This window comes from Dicentrarchus labrax, unplaced genomic scaffold, assembly GCF_905237075.1.
Source record: "Dicentrarchus labrax unplaced genomic scaffold, dlabrax2021, whole genome shotgun sequence".
In the NCBI taxonomy this organism is placed as follows: Eukaryota; Metazoa; Chordata; class Actinopteri; family Moronidae; genus Dicentrarchus; species Dicentrarchus labrax.
In genome coordinates this window covers 11,630,462-11,644,089 of record NW_026136701.1, presented here as the reverse complement: position 1 = coordinate 11,644,089, position 13,628 = coordinate 11,630,462, and the positions used below count along the sequence as shown (strand labels likewise).

Sequence of the window (13,628 nt, the reverse complement as noted above, 5' to 3'; positions counted from 1 at the left end):
ACTTGAGTAAAAGTCAGTGCGCTACTTGTTCTTAACTTTAAACAAGCCAGGACTTTTTAAGGATATAAGTCCCCAAAAGGAGTCTCTAAAATGTGACTGTCTTAACAGATTAGTGTACGATGTGAGTACAAACACACACACACACACACACACACACACACACACACTGAACAGACTACAAATTTCCTCAGGGTGAATCAGTTAAAACCTGCCAAGCTATAACGACGTACCTAAAACCGGTTCAGTATGTTGATAACATCCAGGACGTCCCTCCCCTCCAGTGGATCCCGTCCTGCGGAAAAATGAAAGATTTCGATGAAATTACGTCTTTCCTGGGCGACTACGGCCTCTTTCAAATTCTAATGATCGTTCTGCTCAGTTTAAGTGTGATTCCCTGCGGGTACATGGGGGTGATTGTGGTTTTCGTTTCGGATACACCCGAGCATCACTGCAAAGTGTCGATCAACTCCACTACTCTCAACAGCAGCTGGATCGGACCTGACAGCTGTTCTCGATACAAGCTGGACGGAAACCGGACGGAGGCAGCGGGACTCAGCAACGACACCGAGCACTGTCTCGATGGATGGGTGTTCAGCACTGAGAGATACACCGCCACTATTGTGTCTGAGGTTGGCTGTGCAGCTCATTCTCCATTTCCTTACTTTAGATTAGTTTCTCTGAAAGCTGTCTGATTGTCTTCTGTCGTGTTAATGCAGTGGGATTTGGTGTGTGACAATGCATGGAAAGTCCCCTTTTCCACCTCCTTATTCTTTGTAGGAGTCCTGATTGGATCCTTCGTTAGCGGTCACCTCTCAGACCGGTAAGTAGCCTATTCAGATCTTTTTACTTAAGTAAAAGTAAATTAGTAATAACACGCAGTGAAAATACTTTGTGTGCTGCATTCAAAAAGCAAAAAGAAAGTAAAAGTAGTCTGCTCATTATGGAGAAAATGCTCCCTGACAGTGTTTCATGTGATGTTTTTGGATTAATATTACTGTTATGATGCATTTTACTGCAGTAGATGTTCAAGGTTGAGATGATTTAACATACTGTGGGTAGTTTAATCTACAATGCATTATATTCTATAAGATCATCATATATTTGTGCTGTGAGCTCAGGAAAAAAGCCCTGCTTTCAGCTTTGTGACAAAGCATTTTTCAGCTAATTGAAAAAAGGTTTTTATCCTAAGTAGGAGGATTTTCCAAACCCATAAAGGAATTTTAAATCCCCAAATTGGGAGACTCAAGGGTATACAACAATGTAATCTGAAAAGTAACAAATGTAGTGGAATTGAAAAGTACAATATTTGCCTCTGAAGTATAAAGTTGCATAAATACTCAAGTAAAACAAGTATCTCAAATTTGTACTTAAATAGGCTGCAGTACTTCATTAAATGTATTTACAGTTACATTCCACCACCGCACAAATATAAACATAGGCTATCTGGTCTGCAAATTGAAAAACTTCCAAATGTATCTCATTTAAGAATAAAACACTTTTTCTCAGGTTACTTTTATTCCATATATGGTGCGACAAAACTTTATATCAAATTTAAATATGTTTTATTGGGCTTGTAGTGTCAAGCTGATTGCATTTTTAAATACTAGATGACTTTATGGTATGTTTAAAACAATTTGTACAGTTTATTATAATTAGTGCTTCTAGATTATTTCTATTGTTGACTAATCTGCCATTTACTTTCTCAGTTAATTGATTAAACAATTTTGTCCATGAAATGTTGAGAAACAGTGAAATGTCATTCACAATTTAGCCCACTGCCATACAGTTTCATCCAAATCTCAAAGATATTCAATTATTATGATACATGATAAGCAAAAACAGCACATACTCACATTGAGAAGCTGGAACCATTATGCATCCATTATTTATTTTATGTTATGTGAGATTAATTTACATAAAAGAGATGTTATACTTTATTATGGGAAACATGATCCAGACAGAAGTCATCTCTTTCTATTAAATCTTCTTTTTAAAATTGTATATGTTAAGTTTTATATACATGAATGCAAATGGTCTGGGGAAAGAAACTCAATATATAAAAACCTATTTTTAATTGAATGTATGCACCCCTTTTCTCAAGGTAATTTATTTTTAAATATTTGGCTTTTTTGCTGGAAAAATGACTTAAATCATGAAGCAATGATCAAATTAATGCCTGAAAAAGTCGTTTTAGCTCTAATTATGATAATACATTTTTGATTTGTTGTTTTACTGGTGACAAACAGTCAGAAAAACTGAGGGAATGACAGCAAGAGAAAGACAAATGAAATACAGGAAAAGTCAGTTAATTTCATGTTTCGGTGCATTTGTTCTACAGGTTTGGCAGAAAGCCGGTATTTTTTTTCACCATGATCTTACAAACAGCCACTGCTTTGATCCAGGCCACCTCCGTCAGTTGGGTCATGTTCTGTATCCTCAACTGTCTGAGAGGACTTGGCCAGATATCCAATTACATCGCATCACTCGTCCTAGGTGAGACAACACATGCACTTTCCTTCAATATGGCTGCAGACCATTTTATATATACTTTTATCTTCTTTCTCATCTTAATGCTCCTGATCCTCTTCTTGGTCAGGGTCTGAGATGCTGAGCCAGTCTGCCAGAGTGAGCTACACTCTGCTGGGCCACAGTCTAGGTTTTGGCATCGGTTACGCCTTGTTGTCGCTCTTTGCCTACTATATACGGGGCTGGAGGATGCTGCTGGTTGCTTCTGCCATCCCCAGCTTGCTATTTATTCCACTGTGGTGGTGAGTTATTGGCTGATGAATTAATCAGCCAATCCTTTATTTAAATTCAAATGTGACTGTTTTTAATTGTGCTGTGTCTCATGATGAGTGGATGCCAAGGATTGTATATGGTTTGTAAGTTCATTTGATTATTTTTTGAAATTATACATTATCAGATCCTCTCTTGTTGATTTGATTTGATTCTGTGATTTAAAAAAAATACATATAAATCATATATGATATACAATTGTCCAAATATACACAAAACCAGAAAAACCAAAACCAAAACAAAGAAACACAGACTCAACCTAGAGAAAAAATAAATAAATAAATAAATAAAGGTCTGTCTTCACCATTTTTTGCAAATACATGAAACTGGTTTATCAAAACCAAAGTTCAGTCATAATCACTGACAGTATATTCCATTCAAAAGTGATAAGACTGTTAAATAATTTCTACATACGTCAATATTTGGCTGAAGTTCACGGTAAACAGCCTGCAGCAGTGCAAACAGAGATAATAACCCATAAGAATTCGCCTCTGTGTTGGCGCCATGACAACTGGGCTGGTCTAAATCAGTTCTGTGTGACTCGGATGAGTGTCTCTATGCACTACATTTAGTGGTATAAACCTGGCTGTCTTGAGTTTTTATGGTTCATCTCGAAAACAAATACTGATCTCAAACCGAACACTGCGTTCCTATTCTCTGTGACATTTACATGTTGGTTGTAGTCCAAGGCATAAACACATGCAAAAAAATCCCCTTGAGCCCCTTGAAATAAACCTGTATTGGTGTGCAATGTCTGTGCTGTAAAATGTAATATTTGTTTCATATGTTCAATGAACTTCTGTCCCTCTCTTTCTTTTCAGGGTGATTCCTGAGTCTCCACGTTGGCTTTTGCAGAAAGGTCGGGTGGAGGAGGCCGAGCTTGTCATACGTAATGCTGCCAAGAGGAACAGAGTCCCCGCTCCTGAGGTCATATTCAGGGGTAGCGAGTACTTAGAACTAATGGTATTTATTCCACTTTTACTCCTCATGCTGTGGAAGCTCTGGAGCCCCAGTATAAAATATAGCTCAAACTGTGGTAACCAGCTGGTACTATTGGCAAGCAGACATTACACAATGTGACTCTGTTCTGTTTCTTTTCATATTATGTCAGAAAAATAAAGGTGAGGAGGAAAAGACATACACTTATGTGGACCTGATTCGTACCCCGAACATGAGGAATATTACAATTATAGGTGTTTTCATATGGTAAATGCAAACTCATCACTCTCATTACCAGATCACTATTCATAATTTAAAATATATATATATTAAATGCAGTTTATGATGAATTTCATTTATTACATTAATTAAAGATCCCTTCCAGACATGTAGTAAGACATATATACAAGTAGTCTGCTTGGAACAGTAATGTGTGTTTTATATGTTTTTTTTACCTACTGGACCAGGACTGACTTCCAAACTATTTGCAATGTCATAGTAGGCCGTCCCTTAAAATCAGATTTTCAGTGAGCGCAGAGAAACTTTCCACTTTCAGCAGATGAATGTAAAACATCCCTCTAGTGTTAAACTTCATCACATTCATCCTTTTGCATAGAGCAGCTCAAACATCCAACTGTAGGAACAAAAAGAAAAACATATTTTTGAGTGGAGGGGGCTTTATTAAGGTGCAATCTTTATCATTTTTTAAGATATTTCATTTATTTCCATCTTTCCTGTACCTGTATCTTCACCTGTGTTGCGTCCAGCGTTTGTGTGTCTCCTCCCTCAACCACATCCATACACCTCCACTTCCACTTTTCATCTTTTCTTCTTGCATGGCGCTCCATCTTCAGCATCCTTCTCCCAACATATACCCAGCATCTCTTCTCCACACATGTCCAAACCATCTCAATCTCGCCTCTCTCGCTTTGTCTTCAAACTGTCTAACTTGAGTGTCCCTACTAATTTACTCATTCCTAATCCTTGTTACTCCCAATGAAAATCAACTCCACTGGCACTCACCTCTCCTCTGAAGTATTTAAACTCAGCCACGTTTACCACCTACCAGCTCTCTAATTCATTGATCAGATATAGAATATAGGCCGGTTCTACACTGGTGATCACAAACATTTTTCAGAAAATATTAATAACTTAGATTTAGGTGTTGTCTGGTGTTGGTCCAGCCAGATTAAATTTAGACTGACTGAGGTCAGTGTATTATTTAAACACACTGCCTTTCATCTTTATTTAGTCCAATTTTGTTTTTTCTTCAGGATTTCCGTTGCCATGGTCTTCTATGGTCTCTCTCTTAATACTAGTAACCTGAATGGAAATGCCTACCTCAACAGCTTCATTTCAGCAGCCATTGACATTGTGGTGTACATAGCCACTTGGCTGCTGGTCAACCATGCACCTCGACCCGCTCTGCTCTTCTCCACGCTCATATTCTGTGGCATCATGCTTCTCATCATCCCGCTGGTTCCTGAAGGTCTGTATATTATACACAACATTGACTGAATCAGGAATCTCTGAAAGGACTAGAAGACACTATACATATGTAAAATTGTACATGCCTTGTCTAATAATCCCATTTGTGTTTCTCAGACAGGCATGTGACGCTCCAGGTGTTAGCCCTCGTAGGAAAGATGGGCGTGTCTGGTGCTTACTGCTACATTTATGTGTTTTTTACTGAGCTGATCCCCACTGTGGTTAGGAACATGGGATTAGGTGTCTGCTCCACAGCTGCACGCATCGGCACCATCATGTGCCCCTATGTGATCTATTTTGGCAAGTGTGTTTTTCTTTTGTTGTTGTTGTTTTTGTTGCTATTTTTGTAGGTGTACTAGTGTGCGCTGTTGAAACCATAGTAGTGTAAAAGAGAGAGAGAAATGGCATCAAAACTGTAGACAACACTCTGTAGGTGATATTAATTACTTGAGTGAACACATTTAACTTGAAAAGGATAGTCAAGCAAAATTCTCACATCAAATGAACATCGGATTTCTGTATAAATTTGAACTTGGAAACAAGTGACAGATTTTTGCACTCAAAAGACACAAAGCTATCACACCAATGGTTGTTTCATATTTGCCTAATTTGTTTGCTTGATTAGCATCGGTTTTATTTTATTTCCACCAGAAAGTCTGCACACATTGCTCTTCAGATATAATTTTGCTTTCAGAATAAACTCTTGTAACCTGTGTCTTGATAGCCTTGCTAGCATCATAGCACACTTGTTTCTTCATAGTTCCCAAATGGAACAGATTCACAACAGACATTTTGACTTGTTATAGCAGGAAACACACAGGTTGAGCTTATAACATGACATGTAACAGTGAGACGGCATGCAAACACCAGGATCCTGAAACTTAAACAAAAAAATGTAATTCAGTGTTTATTCCTTTTAATATTTACACCTGTGCTTTTCCTACTGTGACATGTCAAAATGTTGCAACCAGTGGAAATAAACAAAATAAAATAAAATAATAATTCAAGTGCCTTTTATTCTGTTTGCAGGTATGTACAGCAGGATCCTACCATACATTATTTTTGGCACAGTCAGCATCATAGCTGCTGCTCTTAGCATGATGCTACCAGACACCAGAAACAGCAAACTTCCTGACCTTATCAGCCAGGCCAAACCCATCAGAGGGTATGTATGTCTGTCACTGTGTGTGTGTGTGTGTGTGTGTGTGTGTGTGTGTGTGTGTGTGTGTGTGTGTGTGTGTGTGTGTGTGGGCGCGTGCGTGCGTGTGCGTGTGTGTGTGTGTGTGTGTGTGTGAGAATAATTAATAAATAAAGACCAATAAGTATTATAAGTATTAGACAACAAATCTCTCAAACTCAGACAATGAAATATTGTGGCCTAAAGATTTTACATAACCTTATGACTACTATTACTGCATCAAGAGCACGTCTGGAGCTTTAAGTTCAGTGTTACTTAGTGATTATTTCAACTGTATTTATCAGATTTATCATAAATCTGTTGGAGCAAAAATGTTTTAGAATTAAATATCTAATCTGTCTCTGTTCCTCTTTGTATCTTAAAGCTGCTGCTGTCCGAAGGAAACAGCCACAGCCCAGTCAGACGCAAAAGAAGGCTGTTGAACATGAACAGAGCGCCCTCTGCTGAAAGAAAATCGCACAGCAAAAGTTTAAGCAATTAAAAGACAAAAGCTTCTCTCTGGTCTTTTTAAACACAGTACAGAATAAGGTATATCATTTACATTTGTGACCTTCAGGTAAAAAAACATTAAATGTACAAGAGGTAGCTGGGTGACAATTTATCAAACCACAATTAAAAAACAGACTTGTTCTTTTTGTATTGTATGTCTTTGGTCCTGTTTAAGTTTAGATTTGTTTGTTTTGTTTTTTTGTTAGCAGGATATATGAAAAACATTTTATGTTGAAAAGAAAACATCCAGATCCAGGATTATTCAATTTGATGGGGCATTTTAACTATTTCACTTTTTTTTTTTAATGCACTGCTACACTTACTTGAATAAGGAATAAATTGCCACACATGCCTCGAGGGTCTCTTACAATGCCTACAGTTTAAGGACAGTTGAATTTCACAATTTTTACATCTTAAAACTATATAATATACATAGATTGTCAATTAATTGGTCAAATAATGGGTAGCTTCAGGGTTGTAGGGCTACATGTTGTGATGTAAAATATGATAACCTTGAAGTTGAAATTCAAAAATGTAATTTTCTCAACTTTTAGAGTAACTTTAACTAAACACCGTCTCTCGTGGAATGGGTGACCATGTTTTTAAAAGTAACAAAGAGAACTACAACCTCAGTTTCATTATACAACCTTACGTTGTGAAATTAAAATCAATAATTGCTTGGAAATGAAAGATAATGGTGCATTTTTAATAAAGTACATGTGACATCACAAGATCCCGTCTGCACAGCGTTACAAGGTATTACGAGAGCCACTTCACAGCTGGCTGTCATCATCTGAAGTATCGCGAGATTAACTCCACAGTTATACCGGGCAGTGTGATAGTGCCTCTGGGCCCCTGTACTGCGCCGCGCCCCCACCTCTACTGCCGATACTGGGACCCGGTGTCTGTCTGTCTGCCTGTCTGTCTGCAGCAACAACCACACTGACACACCTGCGGAAAGACGGGGCGAGGATAAACAGACAGCACAGCCCCATTAGGCTGATGTTTCTACCTTAAACAACTGGGTGGGGATCAGAACAGGAAGTGTTTGTAAAGTACAGCAGTCGCTTGCTATCAGCTAAGTTAGCGTTCAATGTTTGTACCATCACAAAACAGTGAGCAGCTGACTAACGCGAAGTGTTTCTAGTGATGGCTCTGGTTTTGCAAATATTTTGTTTGCCGCTCCGATGAAGTTAGTTCAGCGTGAAGGAATTTAAAAGCCACTTGTTTCGCGTCAGTTCCGTGTGATGCTAATGCTAGTTAATGCTAGTTACCGTGCTAACCAGTACGTCTCATAATTTAAAGCCACTAATCTAGCTAACGTTAACAGCTAGCCTAAAGTTAGCGTTGTAGTTCCCTACTCTTCTAAAAAATTTGCTGTTTTGTTCATTGTGCTGTGAATCAGGCCAAGTTGGGTCATATTTAACCTAGGTTAACTGTCCAGATTAAAAACTGACAGGAAACGTGAAGTTAATCGATTGTTAGTCCAGATAGCATCTAGCTAGAGCTGATCACACACATTACTTTGCCTCTACGTGGAGAGGGCTTAAGATCAGTAGATTAGCATTTGTATCTCGGTTAAAAAGTGTCACCAGCTCATAGTTTGTCCACAAGTGAGTATGGCTCCTAAAAAGAGACCAGTGCCCTTAACCATTGCTCCTCCTGGCGATGGGTTATCCACCTCCACCAACTCCGATGTGGCTTCTGAGTAAGTTATTCCACTAACCACATTAATGTCCTCGTAAATATCTCTAATTTGTGTCAAATGAAGAATGTCTTATTTCTGTTCCGTGTCCTTTTTCTCAGGGCCAATTTAGAAGCACTTAAGAAAATATTGGAAGAGTTGGACCTGGATGAACAACAGAAGAAAAGGTTAGAAGCTTTCCTTACCCAGAAGGCCAAGGTTGGCGAGATGAGAGATGATGACTTCCATCGCATCTGTGAGCTGGGCGCTGGCAATGGAGGAGTGGTCAATAAGGAATGCCACAAACCTTCAGGAATAATCATGGCCAGAAAGGTGAGCTACATACACACTATTAAACTAATGATATGAACACATTCCCCTGATGTTGGCTTTACATCCTCAGCTTGTGGGTTATACACCTCTTCTCTCTCCGCTTTGCTGTGGTATTGTTTTGTAGCAGAGTAGATTAGCAGAGGCGCCTCTAAATTAGTCATGTCTGATGCTTTAGTCATGTAATATTCAAGTTGCTCTCATAAAGCTCTAGGTACTGTACTAGGCCTTTGACCACACAGATACATGTATGTTTTATAAAGTGTACAATGGGACTTCTTCTTTCCATTGGGTTCACCATTTTATAATGACACAACATGACATGTCAACTCTTTGGACAGGTACTTGTAAGGTCTCTGCATTTGTTTCATATCTGTAGAAGGGCTTGTGGCCGAAAGATCACATGGTGGTATATCAAAAAATGTTAATGTGGGCATTATCTAGGGTATAGACTCTATTTATCTGTTTTCTGTACTTCGGTCCTGTAACTCTTATTTATTGCAATTGGTTGTGCGTGCTTTTGTAAACTTTTTGTATGAAATGTGATTTCAACATGTTGATCATGTACTAACTGGTCCTCCATAAAACATATTCAATATAACAATTTTCTTTTCTGTTCAGCTCATTCATCTTGAAATCAAACCGGCTATCAGAAACCAGATTATCCGAGAGCTTCAGGTGCTACATGAGTGTAACTCTCCTTACATTGTGGGCTTCTATGGAGCATTTTACAGCGATGGAGAGATCAGCATCTGTATGGAAAACATGGTGAGAGAATTAGGAGGGAAGTGACTTTGTGGGGTGGTGGCCGGTTAAGGTATTATGGGTATTTCTTTATATTATATATACTTATGGTCAGGTACAGAAAGCTTTTATCCATCTTTGAGACCTAGTTTCCTTTTTTTGCTTGTTTCAAGGATCATGACATTTATTTAATCAAGGAGAAAATCTAAGATCCTCCGGGTCCTTTCTATATGTACATGTTTCAGCACCATAATTTATTTTTATATAACATTATTGTTAAACAGCAATGACTATAGTTCAATATAATTCAAATGCTAATCTTAAATTCTCCTTAATGAGGTTCAGATTTGACCTAATTTGTATGTTGTTTTGGACAAAAGCATCTGCCAAATTAGTTCATCTAAATTTCAATTACCTCGAATATGATTTTTTTTTATGGAAAATGTATTGTGGTAATCGTGACATGAAACTACACAGTTCTGTTCTGGACATTTTCTTGAAGAAACTGTTTTTTTCACATATTAAAAACCACTGTTCTTACCTAGCAAATCATGTACTCGGGTCAAATAACACTAATGGGAAAGATATGATCTTCTGAAATTCCATTTTAGACAGGATGTATTTTAGCAATTCGTATTATGACCTGTATTCTTTTTTGTCTGACTTTATTGTGCAGGATGGTGGATCTCTAGATCAGGTGCTGAAGGAAGCAAAGAGGATTCCTGAAGAGATTCTGGGCAAAGTCAGCATTGCTGTAAGTGTATGGTTATCTTCTGTATTAGTAGTATTGTGTCATATCACATTATTTGCGTTATTGAAGCAATTTATCAACATCCAGACCTTTACTGTATTGAGCTCAAAATAATCAGTGTGTTTCTGGCTGTTGTTTCAGGTTTACAGTTATTGACTTGTGTAATTTCTACTTTCTTTGAAACAGGTTTTGAGGGGGCTTGCCTACCTAAGAGAAAAACACCAAATCATGCATAGAGGTACTCGTTTTTCATGGAGTTAATGACTGATTCTTGTATTGCATTACATGAAGTTTCATCTGTATGCATAATTCACAATACCAAGGTGCACTGTATTTTGTTCAAATGTGCATGAACCTCATACATGTGGACAAATAGAGCTATACAGAATTCAGTACTATGGTTGGGTAAAGAAAGTCCCTTTTGGCTGTATATTGTTGTAGATTTCCAGTCAGGTAGAGTTTGTGGAACATATCCTTTTTGCCTCCAGATGTGAAGCCTTCAAACATACTGGTGAACTCGCGTGGGGAGATCAAGCTGTGTGACTTTGGTGTAAGCGGGCAGCTCATAGACTCTATGGCCAATTCCTTTGTTGGGACAAGATCCTATATGTCGGTAGGTTTGTCCTCTCTTAATTATGCCTTGAAAAGCTGAACTCAATTCAAACCTAACACCAGAATACTATCTTCCCAATTCAAGACAGTGAGCAACATTTCCTTATATTTGTTGATATAATGTTATTTGTTTGTTTGCTGTGTAGCCTGAGAGGTTGCAGGGAACGCACTATTCCGTGCAGTCAGATGTGTGGAGTATGGGGTTGTCCCTTGTAGAGATGTCAATTGGACGCTTCCCCATCCCTCCTCCCGATGCTAAAGAACTGGAGGCAATATTTGGACGTCCCATCTTGGATGGCAGTGAGAGAGACACACACAGCACTTCACCAAGACCCAGACCACCAGGCAGACCTGTCAGCGGTGAGCAACACACACACTTTAACAATTTTCTGTTTTTAAACTGCAATAGGTGACTTTGCTTTCAGGCAGCTCTAGGAGGCAGCATGAGAAAGGTATACCAACATGGCCAGTCTGTGCTTGCTGAATGCCACAAGGGAGAGTTTAGCTTTTGTGATTTTTCATCTGAGCTCTCAGTTGCTGCTGTGGAGGCGACCGTTCACATTTCATTTTTATGTTTTGATTTATCTGTTCCTGTTGGTAGAAAGCTATATTTCTGCCATTGGAATCTAATTTATGGCGAAATAGGAGAAATCTTCCATGTGGAGGATCTTGTTGCAGGATCAAGTTGAATCGAGGCCGATACAATTAGTGTGTATTTAACAGCCTTTGCTTGAAATGTTATGAATATAAAACACATTTACCATGGCTCCTTTTCCAGGTCATGGTCCTGCAATGGCAATCTTTGAACTACTAGACTACATAGTAAATGAGGTAAGAAACTAAGAACTTGTCCAAAGAAAAACAAAACATTCTTGGAAAATCAGGAAGGTGTCCCTCTCAGCGATTGGTTATATGATGAGATGTTCGTTCAACTTTCTTTCTATATTTCAGCCCCCTCCCAAACTACCACATGGCGTCTTCACCTCTGATTTCCAAGACTTTGTGACGAAGTGGTGAGACAACATTTAAGCCTGAAAACATTACTCAGTTGTCCTTGATGTACCCAACTTCATTTACGAGCGTGTTCTTCTTTTGGCATACACATTTAATTCAGTGTTTTGTGACAAACTTGATGGATGAAAAGCTCTCTCTCTCTCTCTCTCTCTCTCTCTCCTGTTATTTTCAGTCTCATCAAAAATCCAGCAGACAGGGCTGACTTGAAAATGTTGACGGTGAGTGTCCTCAATTGGTGTAAGGCGCAAGTTTGAATTTAAACTCTCACCTTTCTCTTTGAGCTCATTTGAACTGGGAACATGTGCAGTATCTTACAGGTTGAAGCAACAAACTGGCACTGGGGTTAAACTTATTTTGTGAACTGTCATATTTGTAAAGTCTGCAGCAGAAAAGTCTGCTCATTTAAATTATGAAGTTTTTAATGTCAAGTATCTTATTTGCAAATGATTGTGTTTGTTTTGTTGCAGAACCATACATTTATCAAGCGGTCTGAGGCAGAGGAGGTAGACTTTGCTGGCTGGCTTTGTAAAACGATCGGGCTGAACCAACCTAGAACTCCCACTCGCACTGCAGACTGAACACACACACACACACACACACACACACACACACACACATAGTATGTACATGTAAAAACATGGAGAAGCTGCTGCCTATACATACACACCTTGTTTGCCACATCCTCCCTCAGGTGAACCTCTGAAGTCTCCATCTATGTAAGCCAATTGATATCACGCTAGGAAAGAGACTGTATCTACAGTTAACACCTTTTTGTGGATATTCAGTATACAGGGATTCAATTATCCATAAACATTCCCTCTTAAATCAATGACAACATCATTTCTCTGAATGTTTATTGGCAACACAGAGAACATTGGTCATCACTAATTTGTTAGGTTCAATTCAGGATTTCTTATTTGGAGACTAAGAAACCTCTAGTTGTTCTATTTGGAATCCTATTATAAATGATATCCTTTGCATTTGAATTTATCACAGGTATTACAACCATGCCTAGTGTTCAGCACTGCTGCACTATTTTACCTTGTTTGACCAATAAACGCCATTAGGCTTTTGTTCAGCCTCCTCCACCATCCTATATTCATACATACTGTTCATACTGTATAAAAACTGGAAAAGATATCCCTTATAAGCACATTAAAATGCATATAATAGCTGTGTAATTTTGTAACATGTCTTTTTCAATTCTGCATTTCAGTTTTCTTTTCCTCCTTTTCCTCAGAAGTGTTCTGGGGCGTAAAGCACGAGTGTGTCAATCCCAGTTATTACAATCACTGTTAAGCATCTGTACATGTGTACAGGCAGATACATATATGCATTTGGTTGTATATGTGTTATGCAAGCACATTGAGAAATGTTAGAATACGTTTATTTTATTAAACAGGTCGGGTTATGTGTGTCTGTGTTAGCAAGAGATGATTGAGTCTAGGATGGTTTTTTTGTATTTGTTGACGTGATTGATTTCTACAAATTTTGAGATATCTTGAGGTGAAGCACAATGTTTAAAACATTTCAGCATGACCCTCATGTCAAGGCCAAAAATAAAAAAAAGTTGCAACCTTAAA

At 38.3% G+C, this 13,628-nt stretch overlaps 2 protein-coding genes across 2 annotated transcripts; both read left to right on the top strand.

Annotated features, from left to right (window-relative positions):
• The first annotated feature begins 226 nt into the window (after positions 1 to 226).
• On the top strand, positions 227 to 7,065 carry LOC127367314 (solute carrier family 22 member 5). The gene is made up of 10 exons (XM_051407069.1): positions 227 to 629; positions 717 to 820; positions 2,339 to 2,493; positions 2,597 to 2,768; positions 3,618 to 3,759; positions 3,908 to 4,002; positions 5,010 to 5,224; positions 5,341 to 5,523; positions 6,253 to 6,388; positions 6,786 to 7,065. Exons 1-10 carry the CDS (start codon positions 303 to 305, stop codon positions 6,841 to 6,843), a joined length of 1,587 nt encoding a protein of 528 aa, XP_051263029.1. The 5' UTR covers positions 227 to 302; the 3' UTR covers positions 6,844 to 7,065.
• Positions 7,066 to 7,778: 713 nt separating this feature from the next.
• On the top strand, positions 7,779 to 13,628 carry map2k2b (mitogen-activated protein kinase kinase 2b). Its single transcript, XM_051407108.1, has 11 exons — positions 7,779 to 8,618; positions 8,717 to 8,927; positions 9,546 to 9,692; positions 10,345 to 10,422; positions 10,606 to 10,657; positions 10,908 to 11,032; positions 11,178 to 11,391; positions 11,810 to 11,862; positions 11,983 to 12,044; positions 12,218 to 12,263; positions 12,513 to 13,628. The coding sequence occupies exons 1-11, from the start codon at positions 8,530 to 8,532 to the stop codon at positions 12,621 to 12,623; spliced, it is 1,188 nt and encodes a 395-aa protein (XP_051263068.1). The 5' UTR covers positions 7,779 to 8,529; the 3' UTR covers positions 12,624 to 13,628.